Raw genomic sequence first — 25,001 nt, 5'->3', positions numbered from 1 at the left:
GGGAATGGAGCATCCCAGAGCCCCGGACAGAGCCGGGAACGGGAACAGCAACAGCCCGGGAATGGAGCATCCCAGAGCTCCCGGATAGACCCCGGGTACCGGGAACAGCCCGGGAATGGAGCATCCCAGAGCTCCCGGATAGACCCCGGGTACCGGGAACAGCACGGGAATGGAGCATCCCAGAGCCCCGGATAGACCCCGGGAACGGGAACAGCCCGGGAATTGAGCATCCCAGAGCTCCCGGATAGACCCCGGGAACGGGAACAGCCCGGGAATGGAGCATCCAGAGCTCCCGGACAGAGCCGGGAACGGGAACAGCCCGGGAATGGAGCATCCCAGAACTCCCGGATAGACCCCAGGAACGGGAACAGCACGGGAATGGAGCATCCCAGAGCTCCCGGATAGACCCCAGGAACGGGGAACCCCAGTGACCCCAGGCACCAGGAACAGCCCAGGAATGGAGCATCCCAGAGCTCCCGGACAGACCCCGGGTACCGGGAATGGGGAACCCCAGAGACCCTGGACAGACTCCAGGCACCGGGAATGGGGAACCTGAGGCCCTGGACAGACCCCGGGACCAGGAACAGAGCATCCCAGAGCTGTCCCCGGACAGACCTCCGCAGGTTACTCCCGAGACAACTGGATGCTGTCCAGCTCTGGAAAGAAAATCTGTTTTTCCTCATAAAGACCCCCAACGGAAGGATTCTGTTTGGATCGTTCCCCAAGCAAAACTCTGGCTGTGAACAGCAAAAGGGCTGTTCAGTTTTAACACAAAAAATAACAAAAACACGCCACAGACGAGCCACAGTGTGCCTCTCTTTTTATTCTTTATTTTACAGCTCACAATTAGAACCTACTGATAAATTACACAGTTCACTGATCCTCGCGTTTGAGGGGTTTCACTGCCTCGGAGTCGTGTCCCATCTCATCCCAGGAAGGTGGCAGGAGGTGCCACCAAGGCCACCCGAGGAGCCCTCCTTCGTGGGAGGTTAACAGGCAGCAGGGATGATCCCCTAAAACCACACTTCAAATGGAAAAATATACTGCACGTCACCTCGAGGTGACTTTAGAGACTTACAAATGTTCTTGGGGAAAAAAACAAACCAACTTCCCGGGCTGCAGGGCTGCCAGGTTGTATTTGCAGGGAGCCACTACCCGGACAAACCCTTTGTTAAGGTTCTGCATCTTAAACAATTCTCTCCAAATCCTCCTTTTACAGCACAGGGAGATGTAAAGGCCCTCCTCAGCCACACATTTCAACATCTGCTGAACTCTGCACACAGCTGCTGCCACAATTCCGTGTTTCACCACTGCTGCCCACATCCCTGCTCAGAAGTTCCTAATTTCTCAATTTTTTTCTTTTTTTTTTCTTTTTTTTTTTTTTTTTTTGGCCTCTTTAGTCATTCAACCACCTTCTCCTAAAGGTGGCACACGCTGCCCAGGGCACCTGCTGGGAATTCAGACAAATCCACACTTGGCATCCTGGAGAAGGGCAGTGCAAGACTTCCCAAGGGGCAGGGATTCTGCTCACAATAAATTAAAAAGCCAAATCCAGGTGCACTTGTCAGCAGAAACTGGTGACAGGTGAGGAATGGACAGAACACACCACATGTTAACAAAGAGGAAAAAAAGGGGCAAATTGCCTTTTGTTTTTGCCATCATGAAAGGAACATTTTGCCAGTTTTCTCCTTGTATCCTCCTACAGCTGCTCACCTTTGGCACAAGGAATTCTAAGTATCACGAGGTTTAATTCATAATAATACTTCAACATCAACACTCAGCACTTACACAGCGCCTGTCAAAGTGCTTTACAAAAGCTTGTGGGTCCTCACAACACCCCTGTGAGGTAGGTGGGTGTTATTATCCCCATTTTCCAGACAGGGAAACTGAGGCAGAGAGGTAAAGTGACCCGCCCAAGGCTGTACAGGGAGCTGAACTCGTGTCTTGGTGGCCCAGCTCTGGTCTCCCTTGCGCAGGGGTAACACAGATGAACTCCCAGGGCTCTCCTGGTGTAAGCCAAACAATCCAACCCCAATTTCCCAGGCTCTCCGTCCTCTGCTCCGACCAAGTGACCATCCCTGACCTTCTGAAACGCTGCCTGGAGCTCAGCAGGAGCTGGGCAGGGTCTGCAATCTTAAGGCAACGTGTCCACGGAGAGCTGGACACACGCAGACCTCCCTGCAGAGAGTCTCCAGACAACTCCAGCTCTGCTTTGAGGCCAATTTTCTTCTCCCTCAACTCAGAGTAAACCCAGAGCCAAACACTGGGGGCTGCACCAACACGAGATCTCAGCCAGACCCTTCACCTGCTGCTTTTTGTAGCCAAAATGCCCCTGCAAATCTCTCCTCGTTCCGGACACCTTCGGCACGGCTCGTTCCACTCTCTCTCTCTCTCTCTCTCTCTCTCTCTCAGAGTTTGTGTCTCTACGTAAAAATAAACTTCCACCATTTCCAGCTCCTCAGCACCAGCATTTCAACAGCACCAGAGCAATCCACATTTCCAGAAAAGTGCCAATGCATGCAAATATCACATACAGAACATCGAGAGTGCTGGGAGATGATACCAAGGATAGAGGTGATCACAAGACAGCACACGTTTAGTTTTTATTCAAAATACCAAACAACTCACTCTTACTGTAACTATGCCACTGAGATTATCATCCTAACCTGCACAGGGGCAGGTGCTTTTCCTCCAACTATTTACCTACCTAGAAAAAAAGAGAAATGTCAAGCACACACATTTATACTTCCTCAAACTTGGCAGGCATGAGTCATGTGAAGGGGAAAGGAGGGCTGGGGGAGGTTGTACACTGGGGTTAGGGCAGTGGAGTACAAAAGAAATGGAAAATATCACATGCATCACCACCATCAGTAATCAACCTGATGAAAATAAACTCAGAATATTAGATGGATTCATGTATGACATCCACGATCTGAAAATCTCAAACCCTAAGCACACTGAAGCTGGCAAACATCTTGTGCCACTTCACTTAGGTCCACACACAGCATCAGCAACTAAGATCAAACCAACCTTGAAAAGAAAGCCAAATTAAGAATAAACCAGCCTGGAGACAAACAATCTTCCACAAACCACTTCCCTGCATTATTTTCAAATACATTTTTACTCTTAAGCAGTTTCAGAAAGGAGTGGGGGAGAAGGAGACCCACTACGAGTTTGTGGTTCTTTTTTTTTTTTTTCTTTTTTTTCAAACTGGCTCAGCACCAGCACCAGCTCAGAGAGAGGGAGAGAAAAACAATTCTTCAAACATGATCCTTGGTACTTGGTTAAAACGTTGCCAGCCAGCCGAGGGAACCCTGGGCTGCCAGAGGGCTCCAGGGGGAGTGGACACGGTGCTGCTCACGGTCCTCCTCATCCTCCTCCCCTGCTAGGAGATCTGCTCTGTGGGCCTCATCTGTATATCCCCAATCTGCAAGAGACCAGCGTGGGGTGGGACTGGAATTCTGCACAGGGATTCTGCACTGCAGCCCTGCACTGGGCACTTCCCTGCTGCACCAGCCTGTGACCAGGAATGAGCCTGAGCTGGGAGGAAAGCGGAGCTGAAGGGACCTGCTCTGCCTTAGCAGGTGGCAAAAGCTCAGATATACACGGGGAAGGTGCAGGATGAACCTGGTTACAACCCCAGGGCTGCCACAGGCAGGGTTTTTGCTCTTTTTAAGCCAAGAAAAGCCATTTATCCCCAGGGATGCAGTGTCAGGGGACACGTCTTGCTCCAGGGAGCAGAGTCCACCCCAGACACTGAGGAAGCTCTCGTGATCAAAGTCTGCTCTCACAACAGCAACCCTGCTCCTGCTGCTCCTGCCTCCAGCCCAAAGCTGGCCAAGCATTCCTGGTTTCTCAGGAGGAGAGTCCCTCTGGCATCTCACACTGGGGAAACAGGTCCAACACATCATCTGGCAGCTGGCAGAAGCCAAGACTCTCAGCAAATCTCAGATGGCACCATCCAAAAGGGCAGAGTGTGCCCTTATCCCTCACACCCCCCCCTTGCACAGTCCTTTTCTGGGATCACGGAAGCACAGAATATCCCAAGCTGGAAAGGACCCACAATGATCATCCAGCCCAGCTCCTGGCACTGCACAGACACCCCAAAATCCCACCCTGAGAGCACTGTCCAAACACTCCTGGAGCTGTGGCAGCCTTGGGAATGTGCCCATTCCCTGGGGAGCCTGGGCAGTGCCCCAGCACCCTCTGGGGGAAGAATCAGAGCCAGCTCAGCCTTTGCTGAATCCATAGGGATGTGAAGAGCCCCAGCAGTGCCATCCCAGAGCAATCCCACACCCCGAGCAATCCCAGAGCCCCAGCAGTGCCATCCCACACCCTGAGCAATCCCAGAGCCCCAGCAGTGCCATCCCACACCCTGAGCAATCCCAGAGCCCCAGCAGTGCCATCCCAGAGCAATCCCACACCCTGAGCAATCCCAGAGCCCCAGCAGTGCCATCCCAGAGCAATCCCACACCCTGAGCAATCCCAAAGCCCCAGCAGTGCCATCCCAGAGCAATCCCACACCCTGAGCAATCCCAGAGCCCCAGCAGTGCCATCCCAGAGCAATCCCACACCCTGAGCAGTGCCATCCCATACCCTGGGCAATCCTAGAGCCCCAGCAGTGCCATCCCACACCCTGAGCAATCCCAGAGCCCCAGCAGTGCCATCCCACACCCTGAGCAATCCCAGAGCCCCAGCAGTGCCATCCCACACCCTGAGCAATCCCAGAGCCCCAGCAGTGCCATCCCAGGGCTGGAAGTGTAAACAAACGTGATCCCTGCTAATCCCCAGCGCAGGCTCCCTAAGCTCCCAGCTGATCCAGCAGCAGATCAGCCAGGCCAGGGCAGCCCTCAGCCCCCCCAGCCTCAGCCCCAGCCTACCTGTACATGAGGAGGGGCACTGAGGACATAGATGACAGCATTGGCCATGTCTTCAGCCTTGAGGCACTGCAACGACAGCAAAGGGGCTCTCGGTCAAAGGGCCCCCACAAAGCTCCCCACGAGATCCCTCCTCTCCTGCCCGTCCTTGATGAGGTCAGACAGTGTCACTGGGGCTTGCCCAGGAGGTGCAAGCCAGCAGGAAACACCCAATCCATTGGAAATGTAACAAAGGATGTGTCTGGTGCTGGCAATTCTGCCATTGCTGTGGATAATCTCACTGCTGGCACAGGAATTCTGCCAGGTCAGGCAATGCCATCCTTGTCAGGAATTCCCACAGGAAATCCCGTGCCACCTGCAAGACAACACTTCCCCTTGTGCTGGCACCTCTGCTTGTCCCATCTGCTCTGCAATGAGGAAGTCACAGCCTGCAAAATGGCAAAGCTGACTGACACTTATTTACAGAGGCATCAAAATAAAAGGACAAATGTAAGGAGCTGGAAAGTGAACTCAAATGAAAACCTGCACAATGTGTAAATACCAGTGGGAAGTCTGAGGTTTGAGGGCTGAGATTGGAGAGCACGGGGCACTCTCAGGAACCATTAGCCAGGAGAAAGACTGTTCAGTTATAATCAGAGCCACTTCCCTCTGCTTCCATTCCTGCAAGTCCTACCCGAATGCTCTCATAGGTTGCAGCAGCTCTCTCGGGGTCGTTATCATGAAGTTTAAAAGCAAATCCTGTTTCCACCAGGCCCGGAGATATACACTGGAAAAAAGCAGAGCACATCCTAATAGGATGTGTAATATAACCTAATAGGATTTGTAATTCCCCTTCAGTAAAAGAATTAAAAAAAAAAAAATCATTTTTCTGTTATTCTCCTTTCCCACCCATTTTCAAGGGACCAGTTGAAGTGAGCAGACCTTGCCTTACTGATTGTTGTGGCAGGTACCTCAGGTGGGTACTTCCCTCCTCACAGCCCAGAGAAGCAAAGAAAAACATGGAAAAGCTCCGACTGAGCACCAACAGCCCAGCTGAGTGCCTCGACGCGAAAACCCCAACAACCAACTGCCCACTCCGTGCACCCCAAAAAAAAACCCTTCCCAGACCTTCTGTGCCCCCAGCCTGCCTGGGGCAGCTCCCCACAGCATTTCCTGCGCCCATTTCTGCACCCCCTGGGCTGCTCCCCAAGGGGAGGAGCTGTGCCCCGTGGCTGGCAGCGGGGCAGAGGGCACAGGCAGCCCTGGCACTCACCGTGGCTCGGATGTGGGTCCTGGCCTCGCGCAGCTCCTGCCGCAGCCCCTCGGTCAGCGCCGTCACCGCGTACTTGGTGGCGCTGTAGAAATGCACCACGGACTGGGGCACCACGCTGTGCCCGTTCATGCTGGGGACAGAGCACAGGGCACGCTGCTGCCAGCTGGGAAGGGCCCGGAGCACCACAACAAACCCGCCAGGGGCTGGCACGGGGCTGCAGCGGGGCACGGACGCCACCGCAGGCTCCGCTGGCACAGCCCGACCCTCCTGAGCAGCTCCAGAAAGCAAAACCAGCCCTGCCCCATCAGCTCTGGCTGCTGTCATGCTTTTCTCCCCAGTCTGGGAGATCCTTTAGGCTCTGCTTTGGGGTATCCTTTTCTCCCTGGTTTGGGGTATCCTCCCTGATTTGGGTATCCTTTTCTCCCTGACTTGGGATATCCTTTTCTCCCTTGTTTGGGGATTTCCTTTCCTCCCTGACTTGGGATATCCTTTTCTCCCTTGTTTGGGGATCTCCTTTTCTCCCTGGTTTGGGGTATCCTTTTCTCCCTGATTTGGGATATCCTTTTCTCCCTGACTTAGGATATCCTTTTCTCCCTGGTTTGGAGTATCCTTTTCTCCCTGGTTTGGGGTATCCTCCCTGATTTGGGTATCCTTTTCTCCCTGGTTTGGAGATATCCTTTTCTCCCTGATTTGGGATATCCTTTTCTCCCTGACTTAGGATATCCTTTTCTCCCTGGTTTGGAGTATCCTTTTCTCCCTGGTTTGGGGTATCCTCCCTGATTTGGGTATCCTTTTCTCCCTGGTTTGGAGATATCCTTTTCTCCCTGCTTTGGGATATCCTTTTCTCCCTGACTTGGGGCATCCTTTTCTCCCTGACTTGGGGCATCCTTTTCTCCCTGGTTTTGCGTATCCTTTTCTCCCTGCTTTGGGATATCCTTTTCTCCCTGGTTTTGCGTATCCTTTTCGCCCTGGTTTGGGATATCCTCGCTTTAGACCAGCAAAGATTAATTTTGAAGTATCAACCACCACAATCCTCAGCAAACCCCATCAGCACCACAGCAAGCTTGAAACTCCAGTGCTGAAACCCTTCCTGCAAGGCAGGGAGGAGGAGAAGGAAATCCTCTCTGTGCTGCAGGGAAGAGCAGGAAGGCCCCAGGCTGATCCCACACCCCCCTTTGTTCACCTGTTAATGTTAATTATATGCCCATCATCTATATTTCTCTCCTTCATGGACTGATAGGCCTCCCGGGTGCAGATGCTCACAGCCATCACATTGACCTGAGGGGGGAGAAAAGAAGAAGAAATTAAGGCCAGCAGCCCTGCCTGGCACCCCTTGATTTGCCCCTCGTGTGCCCAAAATCCGGGATATCAGCTCCAGTGCCTGTCCCTGGGCAAGTCCCAGGAAAACCCAAAGAGGGAATTGCTCATCCTCACACCCCACAGCTGAGCTGGGGGCTGCAGCCACAGGGGTAGAGGGTGCACAGACACCCAGAGGGAGCAGGAATAAACAGATTTGGTTGTTTTAGGGGCAGGTGTGAGGGTAAAGCCCAGTGAAGGGAGAGCAAACCCCCTCCCCACGGCAGCTCTGCCCAGCACGGAGCACTCCGGGCTTTGGGCAGCTGGCAGGGCACTAGCAGCAGGTAATTAGGTCAGCTCGTTAACGAGGAAATCCCCAGATCCTGCCTGTCAGAGCGCCAGCAGCTCACAGGAGGCACCAAAAGAGCTCCCAGGCACAGGAAGCAAAGCTCACTTGGTGCCACAGGGAACGCCAGAGCGGGCAACTCAGCCTGGGGCTGTGGAAGCCACCGAGCTGTCACTGCCTGCTGACATCTGCCTCAGCCCTAGCTGGCAATTCACCCAGTCCTCCAGGATCCAGAGCATTCCAGGCTCTTGCTCTTTGGACCAGCACTCCCCAGAGTGCCCTGGCTTGGTTAAACTCGGTCCTATCCCCTCCACAAGCATTAATGCACAGCTGCCTCCAGCCTGTCCTGACCATAAACACAGAGCCAAAGCTGCTGGGAAGATAGAAGATAAGGAAACTCTCCCAGCTGGAATACAAAGGGCCGGGAGGTGGGTGCAGCACTGATGAGCAGCGATCTCAGCAGCACTGCTAATTGCTCAGGTGGCTGAGATTTGGAAGGGGTTTTGCTGCAGGCCTCCAGAAAGGATGTGACCATCCCCTGGCAGGTCCTATCTAACACCGTGTCGCTTTGCCAGCTAAAGGAGCAGCCCAGAAGGGTCTGGACACTGCAGTCTCCAGCAAGAACTGGTTTTCTGATGAGCCAGAAGGCAGGTGGAGCAGCAGGAACGAGACCACGTGGACAGCGAGGGATGGAGATGGGAGAGGGCTGGGGATCATCACTGGGGAAATAAAGAACAAGAAGGGAGCAGAATAACTGGGACTTGCACAAAAGGCAGGAGAGAGGCACCGGTTTGGGAAGGGATGGAGCTGAGGGATGCAATTACTGAGCAGCACAAAGAGGAGCGGGGTCAGATCTCTGTCACTGCTTTTGTCTGGTCCTTATTCCCCATCCACTGCCAGAGGCCATCCCTGAGGGGTTTGTCTTGGCCAGAGATAAACAGGGCTTTAATCTGGCACTCAGGCAACCCGAGTGGAGCCATCACCCCCATCCAGGTGCACTTTGGTCCAGCAGAGTCGCTGCTGGGTACCTCAGCCATCACACCTGGGGCTGCCGAGATAAATCTTTAACCTGGGAATTCACCTGGGCTGTGCCGGGAAGAAAACAAGCAGGGAAGACAGCACAAGGGCCCCTCAGCACTGGGGTGAAGCCCAGAGCAGGCAGGGCACGGGCAGGATTTGGGATTTCACAGCAGGGTGCTCAGGGAAAGCAGGAGCCACCCGTGCAGCCTGCCCCGGGGCTTTGGGATACGGATCTGGTGTAAAACCCTTCATGGCAAACAATCCCGGCCTCCCTCACCCTCCTTTTCCGAGCAGCCACTCCCAGCTCCCTCTCCCAAGGCCACTAGAGGGTAACATCATCCCAAAACCTGTGACTTGGAGCAGCCATCCCCGGCGTGGGCAAAGCTACAAGGTTTTGACAGCCCCTGGCAAAGCAAGATCCCAATCGACAGGCACATGGGAAAGTCCAGAGCCCTGTGATAAAACCCCACGGTACAACAAAACAACTGGCTGGAAGGCAGCTGAGCTGGCATGGCCTTTTCCCACCAGCACAGAGTGGTTTTTGGGGTGAAATCCCATTTCAAAACGTGGAACAGGCACTGAGGAACCTAAAAACACACCTGGGAAATGAGCAGGTCTGTGTGACCCCGAGGCTGTCGTCACAAATACCCACAGCAGACGTTTTTCTGCCTCGTTCCTATTTTAGGGAGAAAAGGCTCAAAGGTCCCTTGGCAAGGGTGGCCCACACACCTGGGCCCTGCTCAGTGCAGGGGCAGCAGCTCTGAGACAGCAGCCACCAGATTTCCCAGCTGCCAGATTAGAGAACACAAAAGGTCCCATTCCTGGAAGTGCTCAGCGTTTCCCTTTCCCAGAATCAGCCTTTTCCAAGGCATCCAAACATATGGAAGCACAGCTTACAGCAGACATATCCCTGCACAGATGGTTTAGGAAAGCAAGAAGAACAGAGCCTGGCTTGTCAGTGAATATTGCCAAGAATCAAACCCATTCCGTGTCTAGAGCAGCGAGAGGATGTGTGCTGCAGCCCTGGGTGCCCTGGGCAGGGAAAACGGGAAGCTCAGCTTGAATTCCTGGCTGGAAAGGTCAGTGGGTAAGATGTGAAGGAGCTGCTGCAGCCCCAGAGGCTCAGTGTGTGCACAGCAGCCAGCCCCAGCTCCTCCTGCACATCAGGACTTTGCTCACAAAGCAGTGAGAAAATGGGGGAAGCTGTGAACCGAGGGAGGATGGGCTCAGAACCTGCCTGAGGTGACACCTTCCCTCCTGCACCCACTGCAGATCTGCTGGCTGGCAAGGCAGGGCTCTGCGCTGCTGGAAAGCAGCACACCCATAATTCCAAACATCCTGCAGCCTGGGGAGAAGCAGCTCCCACCTCGGGAATAAATACCAGACAATAAAGGACCAGAACATTAGAAAAGGAGAGGAATAAGTAAATTACAACATGGTTTTGACTGTTAGATGTACAGCAAGAAGGAAGATGCTGAGAGGGGAATCTGGAAGGACACAGAGCCTCAAAGCTCATAAAAAATGCATGGAAGCAAAAAATCAATTTACCAAAAAGGGAAAAAAAAAAAAAAAGCCTTTAATTTAAGGCCCTAATACCTCCAAAATCGATGGGTCGATGGCTGTTTGGAAACTTTTCCCATCCTGCAGCCCAGAGGTGCCCTGGAACTCTTCCCACAGCATCTCCCAGCACTCCAGGGAAGCTTGGGAAGGAGCCTCCCTGCTGCCACACAGCTCCGCAAGGGCCAGTGGCCCGTGGAAGGTGCTGGCAGCCCTCCCTGGGAGGGAAAGGGGCCTGGCCAGGGCTGCTCTGGGGCTGGGGTGCCCTGGCAGGGGGGGCTGGCCCTGCAGAGCCCCCCCAGCCCTGCCACGGCGCCTGCACGGCCTGGAGACAGGGACACTGCCAGGGGACACTGCCAGGGGACACTGCCATGCAACAAAGCAGGGGCACAGAACAAAGGGGAAAACTCCACTGAGCTGTTCCTACCCCTCAGCAGCAGCACAAAAAGCAAAGCCCAGCCCTGCCAGGCTGCCCAGGCCGGGGTGGGTGAAGCTTTGGGCTCTGGAGCATCCCAGGGCTTTGCTTTCGTGTTGGAGAGCTGTTCCACGAACACAGAAATCAGGAGCCAAGCCAGCAGCTGCTGGAGGGTGGTGAGAGGGAAACATCTGCCAGCACGGGGAGAGAGCTGGGGTGTCTCAGGCTGCTGCAACAGCCCTTCTGCCAAGCAGCCATGCAGATCAGCCCTGGGAACGAAACATTCCCCCAGCCTGGCCTCCTCACACTGCCCTTGTGGGGTCACCACCCTGCCTCTCCTCCCCACCCATCCCCACCCCAAAGCAGCCCCCACGAGCAGGGGGACCCCACAGGCCCCCAAACTTGGAGCCGCTGTAAACACCAACCCTGGAGTGCCTCCCACGGGACAATCCCCACCTCAAAAATCTTTCTCCCTAACAATGGTGGAAGGTGAGCTTCCAGCTGAGCAGCCAGGGAAGGGAATGTGGATTGGGGAAGCTGGGAAAAGCCACAAGTCCCCCCCAAGCCCGCCCACCTGACAAAAACAAAGGAGCACAAGGGACACGCAGCATCCCCGAGGGATCCACACACGACACAGTGCCAGGGACCAGGACAGGGATTTTCCAAGGCCCAGGTGACGCCCAGGGCCTGGCTCCCAGCTGGGCAGTGCCTGCTGAACAGCAGCTCAGCCTCAGCTACACTTCACTTCATTTTCTTTAAAGCCTCCATGGCAACCGGGGCCGGGAGATGCGGCCGTGCGGTGACCCGGGCTGGGCAGCCCACAAAAGCCTGCCTGGGCAGACAAAGCTGGGCTCAGCTCTGGCTGCAGTCACAGCAGCCAGCAGTCGGGCCAAAATCCTAACAAGAACTTAATTAGGCAGGATATGGCAGCTCTTGCCCTGGCAGCAGGAGTCTGATGTCTCAGTGTGCTTCTCTGTTCCGCTTTACGCAGCCCCCAGAGCACAGGAACAGCCAGGGGAGCTGACACGTCCCCACTGACTCCTGCAGCTCCAAACAGCTTTTCAGACATGTCCTTCCCTTCACCAGGACAAGCTCTCAGAGCTGCTGGAGGTGCCACAAGGGTTGCTCATGGCCATGAGTTCCACTCCTGTTCCTGTGAGGAAAACTGCACAAGAGAAGGTGGCACAGGATGGGGAATCACTCCATGAAAAGCTCACTCCATGAAAAGTTCAGCACCCCGCTGGCCAGAGACATTGCAAGGACACCCAAACCATCCTGAGGTCCCACAGCTGTGGCTGCCACTGCTATGTGCAGGAAAGGGCCCCCACATCATGACAAAAAATGGTGAAGTCACAGGAAGATGCCCAGCAGCACCTCAGGAGAGGAGGACCCAGGGAGAAGTTGTAAATGGGATGGGCCATGTGCACAACTCCCACTTCAGCACGTGAAATACTCTCATTCACATCCAGCCCTAACCAGATTATGGGCAGAAAATTAAGCTATAAAGACAAAAAGCATTACAGCTTTTTAAACCAAAAAGAATCTGCCCATTTCTACAAACCACTGCCACAACTAACAGGATTAGCTGCAAAACCCAGCGCCTGGCATTCGATTTCCTGCTTTATTGAAGAAAAAAAAAAGAGAAAAAAAAGAAAATATCACCCTTCAGAAAGCCAGTGAGCTAAAGGAAAAACACTGCTGTGACTCCATCCTCCAAGGTGAGGGCTCAGCAGGGCAGGATGTCCTTCCACTCCCCAAGCAGCAAAGCTGGGCTTTGTCAGAGCATGCTGGGGAGCAGATCCTCAGCTCTGAAACGAGCAGATGGTGGCCAGAGGAGGCAGAAAAGTGGCCCAGCTCCTGGTCCCCCTGGGGGAATACTCACATCTATCATGGTCCTCCAGCCCTCTGTCCTCCCCGAGAGCAGGGGCTCGGGCCGGGCCAGCCCCGCGTTGTTGATGCAGACGTCCACACCCTGGTGAAGGGTCTTGATGGCTGAGAACATGGACAGGATCTCCTCCTCGTTGGACAGGTCACACTTGTACGGGATCAGCGTGCCCGGGTAGCCAGCACTCTGGCACTCAGCTGCCAGCTTCTAGGGGAGACAGAGGCAGGAGGGAAACAGCCATCAGGGAGGGGAAAAACAGCCAGCAGGGAGGGGAAAAACAGCCAGCAGGGAGGGGAAAAACAGCCAGCAGGGAGGGGAAAAAACAGCCAGCAGGGAGGGGAAAAAACAGCCAGCAGGGAGGGGAAAAACAGCCAGCAGGGAGGGGAAAAACAGCCAGCAGGAAGGATGGAAACAGCCAGCAGGAAGGGGAAAAACAGCCAGCAGGGAGGGGGAAAACAGCCAGCAGGAAGGGGGAAAACAGCCAGCAGGAAGGATGGAAACAGCCAGCAGGAAGGGGAAAAACAGCCAGCAGGAAGGATGGAAACAGCCAGCAGGAAGGGGGAAAACAGCCAGCAGGAAGGGGGAAAACAGCCAGCAGGAAGGATGGAAACAGCCAGCAGGAAGGGGGGAAACAGCCAGCAGGAAGGATGGAAACAGCCAGCAGGAAGGGGAAAAACAGCCAGCAGGAAGGGGGAAAACAGCCAGCAGGAAGGGGGAAAACAGCCAGCAGGAAGGATGGAAACAGCCAGCAGGAAGGGGAAAAACAGCCAGCAGGAAGGATAGAAACAGCCAGCAGGAAGGGGGAAAACAGCCAGCAGGAAGGGGGAAAACAGCCAGCAGGAAGGATGGAAACAGCCAGCAGGAAGGGGAAAAACAGCCAGCAGGAAGGGGGAAAACAGCCAGCAGGAAGGGGGAAAACAGCCAGCAGGAAGCATAGAAACAGTCAGCAGGGAGGGGGAAAACAGCCAGCAGGGAGGGGGAAAACAGCCAGCAGGAAGGATAGAAACAGCCAGCAGGAAGGGGAAAAACAGCCAGCAGGAAGGATAGAAACAGCCAGCAGGAAGGGGGAAAACAGCCAGCAGGAAGGGGGAAAACAGCCAGCAGGAAGGGGGAAAACAGCCATGAGGAAGGGGGAAAAACAGCCAGCAGGGAGAGAAAAAAACAGCCAGCAGGAAGGGGAAAAACAGCCAGCAGGAAGGGAGGAAACAGCCATGAGGAAGGGGAAAAACAGCCAGCAGGAAGGATGGAAAGAGCAAGCAGCCCCCTCTCCCCATAGAGCAGCTTGTCCAGCCACTTCCTGAAAAACACACCTCAGGGCTATCACAGCCCCGGCTGAAAAGCAGGCGCTGGGGAAGAATCACTGTGATGCTAATTAAGAAAAAGGAGCTATCAACATCCAGGAGAAGCTGAGAGCTTCAGCCTTCCAGTTATTGAACTGAGGGCACGCTCCGTGCCCGCCCATCACCCTGGGCAATGCGGCTCAAGGGGAGCAGCGCTGGCAAGATACAAATCAATCCTGCCCTGGCACCAGGCTGCGAGTCTGCCACGCTGGCAGAGGACGTGCCTGGCAATTCCTCCTTAGCCATGAGCAAGGATGACTCCAAATATCCCAACCTTTTGTCAGGCTGGGCGGCACAAAGCCAAGGAAAGGCCAGGAGCTGCTGCCGGCCGCCACCACGTCCCCGAGGGTGCCCTTTCCCCCTGACACTAATGAGAAGCAGCATCTCCTCCCCGACGTGTCACAGCAGTGGCAGTGACAGTGACAGCTCCCAGCGCCGGGCAGGAGCCACATGATGTCTGGCTCCTGCGGGGAGATGGATTTTGGCTACCAATGTCCACCAAAGCGCTGCTGGAGCGCGTGGCCCGCGGCGGCGTCACCAGCGGTGACATCGCAGTGGGTGCCATAAAGCCCTGCTCCTGCCACGGGCAGCTTTTCCACTCCTTCCCGCATTCCAGGCACTGCAATTCCCAGCCTTTTCAGAAAAGGAGGAGCGCAGGAATCTCCTGGAGGTGACCGCACACGGAGGCAGCTCCGAGCTCCTGCCCTGCAGAGGGACAAACGCCAGCTCCTCCCCAGCCCTCCCCGCACCCCAAACACGTTCACTTGAAGCATCCTGGGGCAAGTTTGGTCAGTGAAGCACTCTGGGGCTGTTTGGTAAATGATTTTCAGCGTTTCCCAGTAGCTGAGCCCAGCCCTGAGCAGGGAGCTGCAGCTTTGCTGCTTTGCCTTCCCCGGACCCCGGCAGCTCTCATGGACCACAAGCCAAAACCAGCCCAGGGCAGAGCTGTGGTGCAGGAGCTGCTCTCCTGCCCGGTTCCCAGCTCAGGGAAGGCCCTGCAGAACACAAGAATGGTTATTATTATTGCTCTCACAGCACCAGGAGGGGACGGGCGTGTGGAGTTGAGCCGGAGATCGATGCAGCCCAGCAGCATCCCCGGAGAGCCCTGCTCGGCTGGGCTGACAGCATCTCTGCCTGAACAAAGGGACTGAATCCCACCTCTCTGTGCCCTCCTGGCACTTTGCCATGCAGGCAACCTTGCTGATGATGTGCTGATGGGAGTGGGAAAATATATTCCTTTTCACCATCGGAGCACACGCTTGAAAAAACTGTGGAGCGGGGGCGGGGGGGGGAAATCTGCAAGAGCAGCATTTAGGAAATTCACAGCAGTACTAAGGGCTGCTGGAAGGTTCCAAACTGCTCCAGGGATGGGGCCTTGCTCCTGCAAAGATACAGGAGGGGAAAAAGGGGCAAAAGGACCATGAACTGGTGTGAGAGCGCAAATCAAGCAAAGCCAAAGATGTTCAAAAGTGAGAAACACGAGCACAAGGGGGTGGGAGGAATCTCCCAGAGCAGGAGCCGTGCCAGGAGAGCTGGCTGGAGGGAAGAGGAGCCCATCCACATGGACAGGAAAGGACAGACAAGCTCACTGACAGCCCAGAGGGACACAGGGCCGTGTTTCACAGCTCTGTTTCCATGTCCAGCTGCCACTTCCACCTTTCCCTGCTCAGTGGAGACACAGATGAAGGAGCAGAGGAAACACGGGGTGTGATTTGCTCTGGGATGAGCCTGCTGGAGCAGGGAGGCTGTAGCACTGTGGGCTCTCCAAGCTGACCATTCTGGCTGTGAGCTCGGGGCAGCAGTGCCCATCCTCTGCTCCCAGCCAGCCTCCAGCTACCCCAGGAGAAAGAACTTTCACCCTGGGAGAAAAGCTGCTCTGACACAACCGACCAGGGAAATCAAATCCCTCTCAAAACCTTTCTTTCCCTGTCTGGTGTCTCCAGCACAGATCCTTTCATCTCTCAGGCTGCACTCGTGCTAACAAATTCTCTTTGAAAACCAAGCGCTGACATCCAGGCAGGGCTGAATGTGCTTCAACCATCTACAGATCAAGAGTCATCACAGACTCTTCAAAGAAACATCAACTGCGGGCAAGCTTGCAAGAGACTTTTGAAAAGCAGCTCTGAGCTACAGGAGCTCGTGGAGTTGGTTTTTTTTTTTTTTTTTTTTCAGAGCATCCATTAAGTCACTCAAGTGATGCTCATTCCACTTTGAGCACACCACATGCACAAGAAGGAAATTAAAAAAAAAAAAACAAGAGAGAAAAAAAAGCTGTTTTTCCAGATTCCATAAACAATTTGAGAGCGAGCAGGTAATGCAACAGCAGAACAGAGGAGGCCAGTGCAGGTCCAGCAGCTGGAGATGGAAACCTGAAATAAGAATTGTTTGGGTTGGAAGGGACCTTAAAGATCATTCAGTTCCCACCCCTGCCATGGGCAGGGACACCTTCCACAATCCCAGGTTGCTCCAAGCCCCGTCCAGCCTGGCCTGGGACACTTCCAGCATCTCTGTAGCACACCGTTATCTCTGGATGCTTTGGAAATGGACAGCCAGGTGCTAGCCAGTCTGAAAGGATGCCTCACGTTTATGGGATGGGTCTGCTGGGTTCAGAAATCACCAGTTCTCCCCTGAAAGGGTTAAAGCTCTTTGTGCCTATGGGATGCCCTGCATCCCCATTCAGTCCTGGTGAAATGGTTTTACAGAACTAATTGATATAAAAATGTTAAGGGACTGTAAAGAGGAGGGGAAAAGAAGGAAGGAGTCAAGCAGGGCTTTATTTGGCAAACCATCCCATTAACTTCAGACACATTTAGTTCAGAGAGATTAAAGCCAGAAGAAGCCATTAGGTGATTTTTAATCTAACCTGCCATTCATCACAGGTGCTTGTGTCCTACTGACTGAGCTTGTGCTTGAACACAGAGCTGCACCAAGAAACCAACTGGAAAAGCACCAAAATCACCCCAATTACCTTTGCTATCTAAAGGAAATGAAGGAGAAAAATTGTAACAAACAGCACCACAGCTGTGAAAGAAAACCGGGGGCTTACAAACCCTTTCATCCCACTGATTGGCAAGTCTGAAGCTGCTTTTAATCAAGATTTAATAACAGTACCACAGCATAATAGAGATGTACAGTGAATAAAGCACTAGGGGGAGGTTTATTTAGTTATTTCCACAGTGCTCTGTGACCATGAGCGAGGTTCAGAGCTGTGTCCCCCCTGCCAGATGGAGAGAATCACACTCAGAGCTGTGGGTGCATTTTGGCCCATATGATCCAAGGATAAATATTAGTCCCCATTTCTTCCCAGGCACTGGAGCCAGGCTCCTGCTAAGCTGGCTCTGGCTGAGCCATCATCACACCTCCCCAGAGCTGGGAGCTGTCCTCCAGAGCCACGCTGCTCTTTTCCAAGCCTCCTCTGCTCCCTGCACTTTCCCAGCAGCTAAACATCCCAGGATATGCTTTCCTTAGCTCTCTCAGTTTTCAATTTCCATTGTCACACGTCAGCCAAAGCGCCCTGGAGGTCCCTGCCACCTTCAGGCACTCACACAGCCCCTCCTCACTCTCAAGGCACTTTTAGTTTTCCACTCCTTGCTCCAGGCTGGCGTGGGGGAGAGGAGACACTGCTGTCACCGTGACAGCTCATTAGAGCAATTATCTCTGCCTTCCTCTGAGCTCTGCCCAAACCCGGCCCCGCAGAGCCTGCCTGCCCTGAGCCCGGCCTGCCCTGAGCCCGGCCTGCACTGAGCCCGGCCTGCCCTGAGCCCGGCCTGCACTGAGCCCGGCCTGCCCTGAGCCCGGCCTGTCCTGAGCCCGGCCTGCCCTGAGCCCGGCCTGTACTGAGCCTGGCCTGCCCTGAGCCCGGCCTGCCCTGAGCCCGGCCTGCCCTGAGCCCGGCCTGTCCTGAGCCCGGCCTGCCCTGAGCCCGGCCTGCACTGAGCCCGGCCTGCCCCGGGACGCGGCCGCGGCGCCGGGCTCAGCTGCGGCTGCTGCCGGCCCGGGGAGCGTCCCGGCCCCGCGGAGCCCTGGCGGAGCCGGCATGCAGCGGGAGCGCCGCGGCCTCTGCCGGGATTGGGACTGGGAATCACTGCTGGAATTGGGAATCACTGCTGGGATTGGGATCAGTGCCGGGATTGGGATCACTGCCAGGATTGGGATCACTGCCAGGATTGGGATCACTGCTGGGACTGGGAATCACTGCTGGGACTGGGATCATTGCTGGGATTGGGAATCACTGCTGGGATTGGGAATCACTGCCAGGATTGGGATCACTGCTGGGATTGGGAATCACTGCCGGGATTGGGAATCACTGCTGGGATTGGGATCACTGCCGGGATTGGGATCAGTGCCGGGATTGGGATTGGGATCACTGCCGGGATTGGGAATCACTGCCGGGATTGGGATTGGGAATCACTGCCGGGATTGGGATCACTGCTGGGATTGGGATTGGGAATCACTGCTGGGATTGGGAATCACTGCCGGGATTGGGAATCACTGCTGGGATTGGGATTGGGATCACTGCTGGGACTGGGAATCATTGCCGGGATTGGGAATCACTGCTGGGATTGGGATTGGGATCACTGCTGGGATTGGGATCACTGCCGGGATTGGGATTGGGATCCCTGCCGGGATTGGGATTGGGATCACTGCTGGAATTGGGATCGCTGCCAGGATTGGGATTGGGATTGCTGCTGGGATCACTGCTGGGATTGGGATCACTGCTGGGATTGGGATCGCTGCCAGGACTGGGATTGGGATTGCTGCTGGGATCACTGCCGGGACTGGGATCGCTGTCCATCCCCGAGGAACCCACAGACACCCAGCTCAGGGGTCAGAGCTGAGCCCCAGCCTCTGTCTGACACCCCCAGGTCCTGGCACCTGCCTCCTGTGTCATCTCCCCCTGGAAAAATTCAATTTGACTAAACCAAACCCCACCTAACCTTGCAGCAGCGAAGGTCTGAAAAGGTGAGGTGTGACCAGAGGTCTGTGCAAACCAGCACGTACCCACCACCCCGAGTGCAACAGGTGACTGAGTGAGTAAGGGAACAGGTGACCCTGGTAAGGGCTGGGAGCGCTCCTGGGGACACCCAGGACTGTCCCCAGAGCTGCCACAGCCCTGCCCAGCACCCTGGCAAAGCCCCAGCGTACCCAGAGGGGCTCCCGGGCAGACCCGAGCCCCGGCTGCCCCCAGGGGCTGCTCCACGACAGCACTGTCACAGTGTCACAGTGTCACAGTGTCACACTGTCACAGTGCCACACTGTCACAGTGCCACAGTGCCACACCCTGCCCCTCTTCTCCTGCCAGCTGTGCCCATGGCCTCTCTGCAGGGCTGCCAGGGCCGGGTGCTCTCGCTGTGCCCACGGTCACTGCAGCTCCCAGGCTGTAATCCCCGAGGAATCCTCTTCTGCCGAGGCAGATTAAAGCACACCGCGAGGGGCCCGGCCGCCCCCGCCACCCCCCCCGGCTCCCAAATTCAGGTGGCGGGCGCTGGATTTCATTCCAGCCCAGGTGTGTGACCCGTGGAGGAGGCTCCAGCCCAGCCCAGCCCTGCCAGGAGCACACACAGCTGCAGCTGCTGCCATCCAACATCTGCAGCCACGCCAGCCTAATCCCAGCTAAGCTGGGCAGAGCTGAGGCTGAGCCCCACGGGCCGGGCAGGGACAGAAATCCAGCATTTCGCAGAGCCAGGGTGGCACAAACCCCCCTGGGGCTGCCCCAGGAATTAGTGCCAGCCAGGAAATCCCCGCTGGCACTGCCCACCAGGACACAGGAGAGAGGGAAAAACTCGACTTGAGCGCAGCCACTGCTTCCTGCAGAGCTTAAACTGCTCATAAATCCCAGGAAAAACACCATCGACAGCACCGTGGCAGCTCTTTTCACACCTCCCTGCCCTGGGCACTCTCCTTAAACCCAAAACCAGCCAGAAAGTCCCCTCTGTGTCCAACTCTGCTCCTGCACAGCCCTCCCACCTTCCCAGGACAGCTGCCAGGTTTTACACGGGGAAACTGAGGCACAGGACTGCCTTCCTTGCAGCACACACCCCCCATCCCAGCTCCAAAACCCCAGGAAAGGCTCAGTTATGATTTCTTTTTGGGGCTCTGAGCATGGTATGGCTGCTTTATTGCAAACCCCAGGGAACAGAAGAGCAGCGGAGAAGGTTGCTGCAAAGTGACATTCTTAAAGCACATTTTGGGGAGAAAGAGGAGGAATCCAACCTGGTTTAAACCCCCTGAGCCTCAAGGCTGAGGAAATCCATGAGGACAGGGAAGTTATTTGTTCCCCTCGCTCTGACAGCAGTTATGGGATCTCTGCTGTTTATCAGGACAGGATCTGGCCAGGGACAAGTGGCAATAAAAGCACTTCAGAGGCCTTGAGCGCCCACCATCCCCGAGGCAAAGCCTTGGCCAAACACAGAACAAACCCTCCCAGAGGCCAAGGAGACTCTGAAGGTCACTCACTGCACAGGGACCGTGCCCTGGGATCCTCCTGCCTCAGCACTGGGGAAACCTGTGGGAACAGCCCAGGAATCCCACCCCAGCTGCTGGGCAGAGGGACAGACCCACCAGGGACACACAGAATGCCAAAGTGGAACCAGGTGACCCCTAAACCATCAATGTCATCTGCCTGCAAGTAGTTAAACACCCCACTCAGCAATTAGCTGTTAATTACCCTGCTGGGAGCACCCACGGGGTCCAGAGCCTCCCTTGCACCTTAGGGTTCATGGAAGTGACCAGAGAGCCCAAAAATGGATGCTCAGATCCCACGAGGAAGACTCAGCTCCTTCTTCCTCCTCCCACACAGCCTCCTCAGGGCCTGGGCTGCTCCAACCTGCAATCAATTGCTCAGCTTATCAAAGGCTGTTTCCTGAGCAAGATCTAACCTTGACAAAGCAGGGCCTGGTTATAAATGTTACCTTTGATCAATACCTGTCACAAATGCATTGGAATTAATTGGTTAAACCTTGTATCTTAAGTCACATTTATTGCTTCCTGCACGGCTCTGCTCTCAGCACGCCAACAAAGACAGGGAGGGAAAAAATGGATTTCTTCTGGAACACGGCATCCATGGTGTCCCTGGCCACACCAGAGGAAGGCAACCAAGCTGCTGGAAGATTTCCAGTGACCTGGAGCAGGTGGGAGTGTCCCACCTGGAGCATCTCCCACCAGTGACAGCCCCAGCCACGCTGCAGATCCAGGGCTCTGACACCGTGGATGGAGGGAGAGCACCTGCCAGCACTTCTGCCATTCTCTAGAAATGTAAAATAAATCAATTTTAATTATATAAAAAAAAGCGTAGTACATCAATGCAAACCCCTTGGAAACAGCTCCCTGTCTCCTGCCTTCCTGTGCTGCAGGAGAAAAGCTGCAGAGTCCCTCTGAGCCAGAAAAACCTTCTCAATTCTTCCCCACCCCGGGGAAGAACCCTGCAAAATAAAACTCACATATCTCATTGAATAAAAGACCAGAGAGGGCTTTGCCAGCTGGGAGGGCAGGAACATTTTGTCCCATGCATGTGCAAATTCTCCCCTTCTTTCGTGCTGCTGCAAGAAGCCAGACACCAAACAGAAATTTCCTGGAGAACACGAGGAGCAGGGGGAAGCTGAGGAGCACCAGAGTGGCTGTGGCTGTAAATCTCAGCGAGTCTCTGCACCCTGGAGACCCCAGGAGCAGCAAGGGGGTCCCTGTGAGGGTGATCATCACCCAAGGAGCATTTCCCCCCCAAAAAACCTGCTCTTCCAAGCTGCTAAAAACACTTGGCTGCTTCATTAGAGCTCCTGACTTGGAACGCGTGGCGGTGTCTGGAGAGCAGCAAACACTCGCTGAGCACACGCCAAGAAGTCCTTGACAGCTGTTAGAACCTCCAGGCTCTGCATTTAAAACAAGCCTTCAACCTGAATTACCTCCTGGCATGCAAAAGGAAAATGCAGCCACTTTAATTATATTTTATTCCTCGATGTCTGACTGTTGAAGTTCCTGTTTGATGACCCACATGAGGAGCCTGCAGCAGCAGAAGCGGCAGGAGCGGGGAGCACGGGGAGCAGAGAGGGAAACGTGGCCAGCGGAGCCACTGGAAGGAAAAAAAAAAGAAAAAAAAAAAAAGATCCTTCTGCAGTTTTGGTTTTTTGGGGCTTTTTTTGTGAGCCATTAATATTTTTATTCCAAAAGCCAAATAAAGACCACTGGAGCTGTGACACGGGTTTAATGCCAAACACGCAACTTTGCAAATCCTTCGTTATCTTGCCTCCAGCCTTTATCTGATTTTCCAAGAGATTAAGAAATCTTGACATAGCATTTATTGCCCGAGCTAAATCCCCACTGGACAACCTGCTCTTTCAGTTAGCTGGAGGTTACAAAACCACCTCACACAGGCTTCCAGCCATTTTACCTTAAAACCAGTGATTTTCATGAACTTTAATGAAACGTGATGTTGTGCTACAGAGTGAGCTCTGTATTCCAGGTTTTACACCCTGCTGTTTGCCCTCTTTCCGTGTCAAGCTTCCTTGGAGCACCCTGGGATAGTGGAAAGTGTCCAGGTTTATAAGGTTGGTTTATAAGGTTCATTCCAACCCAAACCACCTGGGATTCCATAATTCTGTTAACTACGGCTGTGATGCTCTGGCATCACCAAACCCTCAACTCCTTCACGTTCCCCTTCTCTCCTCCCTCCATCACTGTGTTCCAGTCCTCAGAGCATCCCTCAAATCCCTCCCAGTCAAATCCCCAGCTCAACACTTCCAAGTCTGCATACCTTCCTATTTTACTGTAATTTTTTTTTTTTAAAGGAAAAGCCTCAAGGTGAATCTGCTGGAGGAACCAGCTCTGCTCTGAAGCATGGCAGGATTGGGCACGAAGTTCCCACAGCATCCCTGGCAGCCAGGAGGTGACAGAGCTGTTCCCACAGTGACCCTGGATCCCCCCACGCTCCAGCACCTTCCCTTCCCCGAGCGGGCAGCACCGCTGGGATTTTCTTCCTCGTTAAGGAAACATGCTCGACAATAAATAAACCCAGAATAGCAGCGGAGCAAAACACAGTCCAGACACCCAGCAAAACAAGTGACAGCGCTGCAGACACACTTGGGTCCCAGGCAGGAGGGAGGGAACGGGGACAAACATCAGCTGCTGTGGGAACACGTGTCCGAGACAGCACAGGGCACTGGGGAGCAGCCTGGCACACCTGCAAACCCGACCAATCAATCAATCAATCATCAATACAGCAGTGATCGCTCCTGCTGCACATTCAAATCGAACCACAAAGCCTTACAGCACTGCTTGTTTTCAAACCCACGCTGTGTTTTGGCCAGGAAAGGCTCAGAAAGGAAGGAAACTCACGTGAACGCCGAAGGAAAACACAAGTTGCATTGATTTCTTTCCCAAATGAAAAGATTCCAGAACAAAATCCAAGATAAGGGCGCTACTGGAAACAGCAATATTGGAAATAACTTTCCTGGAGGGGAATGGGAAGCAACAACATCCTTTGCAGCATCCTTTGCCAGGCACCCCGAGGCTCCAGCACATCCAACACCGGCAGCTGCACGTGGGAAAGCCTCTGGAGAGCTCAGCTTTCCCTGCAAACCGCAGCACCAAAACGCTGGCGAGCCCAAAATCAGCAGCAAGCCCCACAGGACGGCTCACGGAGCCGCCTCGGTGCTCTCTCCTGTCTGCAAGCGGCGCCTCCGTGACACGCAACGAAAAAAGGGAAAAGTTTGGCTTTTCCCAAGCACTTCTTTACTCAACCCCACTTAGCAACGCCACCGATGTCAAGCCTTGGTTTCCACGAATTTTGGACCATTTATTCCCAGTGCAGTCAGCTGTGCAGAGCCCTTATCACCTCGGCTAGGGAAACACAACCCTGGATATTTTACAGGTCTCCTTTCGCTCCCAAACACCCAGGATGGCAACACTTAAGATGACCAAAACTTACTTCCTCCCTCAGAGGAAACTTCCTAAATGGCAAATAAGGCACTGCGAGGCACAGCTGACCGACGCACACAGAAAGGATCCCGAGGAAACACTCCTTTTAAGCATCTTTATTCTCAAGCCAGCGCCATCAGCTTTCTGACGGGGCTGTGGAGATGCTCCTCGCAGGACCGAAGCCCGTTTTAACACCAACTCCTAGGAACGCCCTGCCTCCCGAGCAGCCGCATCCCCGAGGGGCCGCAGGGCCCGCAGCCCCATCCCGCTCCCGGGGAGATGCTATTTTTAACCTCGATAAGAAGCGGCTCAAAAAAAAAAAAAAAAAAAACAACAAAAAAAAAACCAAACAAAAAAAACACCAACCCAAAACTGACCCCGCTCCTCGCTCAGGCACCTTCCCCCCGCTGCTCCAGGGGCTCTGTGGCCAGGAGCGGCCGGGGCTGCGCATCCCCCGTGCGGTGTCCGAGCCGGGAGCGGCCCCGCTCCGCCGCGCGGCCTCGTGGGGAGGCGCCCCCCGCCCCGCCGCCGCCCACCACGCCGCTACCTCGATCTTGTCGACGCTGCGGGCGCATCCCACCACCTTCATGCCGTGCTGCACCAGCGCCCGCGCCACGGCCGCGCCGATGCCCACGGAGGCGCCGGTGACCAGCGCGACGCGGCCGGACCAGCGCTCCATGGCCCCGGCCCGGCCCCGCCGCCGCCGCCGCCGCGCACAAAGCGCCGCCCGCCCGCCGGCCCCGCCCCGCGGACACGCCCCGGACACGCCCATGGGGACACGCCACGCCCATGGGGACACGCCCTCCGTGCGCTGAGTTTTGCCGGGGCTCAGCTCCAGGTGCGAGCGGGGTTGGAGGGGGGGTTTTCCTTCCCCGGCATGAATAAGCCGCGGGAGGGATGCGCGGAGCAGGGAGCAAGCAGCCAAGCGAGGTTTGGAGAGGGAGAAAGCGGGTGTGGAGAGAGCAGAGGGTGAGCAGCGCGGTGAAGGGGGTGTTATCCCCCCTCCCCAGGGCTCAAATAATGCCCAGAAATCTGAGGAAGCAGATTAATTGGAACAGAAGAGGCACGGCAGGTATTGAATTGATGAAAGGGTGGGATTTAACA

General features: G+C 55.0%; 1 protein-coding gene across 4 annotated transcripts; it reads right to left on the bottom strand.

The window, feature by feature from the left end:
• Positions 1-803: 803 nt before the first annotated feature.
• DHRS11 (dehydrogenase/reductase 11) lies at positions 804-24,589 on the bottom strand. 4 transcript variants are annotated; one of them, XM_053961352.1, is made up of 7 exons: positions 24,445-24,589; positions 12,646-12,855; positions 7,313-7,407; positions 6,130-6,259; positions 5,551-5,643; positions 4,881-4,946; positions 804-3,427 (listed from the first exon to the last, which is right to left on the bottom strand). In XM_053961352.1, exons 1-7 carry the CDS (start codon positions 24,574-24,576, stop codon positions 3,386-3,388), a joined length of 768 nt encoding a protein of 255 aa, XP_053817327.1. In that variant the 5' UTR covers positions 24,577-24,589; the 3' UTR covers positions 804-3,385. The 4 variants fall into 4 exon arrangements, with proteins under 4 accessions (XP_053817327.1, XP_053817329.1, XP_053817331.1 ...); XM_053961354.1 differs by having other exon boundaries at positions 12,646-12,852; XM_053961356.1 differs by lacking the exon at positions 24,445-24,589 and adding an exon at positions 19,134-19,152.
• Between the last annotated feature and the right edge of the window lie 412 nt (positions 24,590-25,001).

This window comes from Vidua chalybeata, chromosome 20, assembly GCF_026979565.1.
Source record: "Vidua chalybeata isolate OUT-0048 chromosome 20, bVidCha1 merged haplotype, whole genome shotgun sequence".
Taxonomy (NCBI): Eukaryota; Metazoa; Chordata; class Aves; order Passeriformes; family Viduidae; genus Vidua; species Vidua chalybeata.
The sequence above is the reverse complement of the archived record's forward strand: the minus strand, read 5'-3'. Positions and strand labels throughout refer to the sequence as shown.

Bases quoted from the DNA above. Each gene is read 5' to 3' on its own strand.
- DHRS11 (XM_053961352.1), bottom strand. From the start codon at position 24,576: ATGGAGCGCTGGTCCGGCCGCGTCGCGCTGGTCACCGGCGCCTCCGTG. The intron at 5,644-6,129 runs GTGAGTGCCAGG...GCTTTTTTCCAG, and splicing joins GGACCCACATCCGAGCCACG to TGTATATCTCCGGGCCTGGT. The intron at 4,947-5,550 runs GTAGGACTTGCA...CTGTCGTTGCAG, and splicing joins CAACCTATGAGAGCATTCGG to TGCCTCAAGGCTGAAGACAT.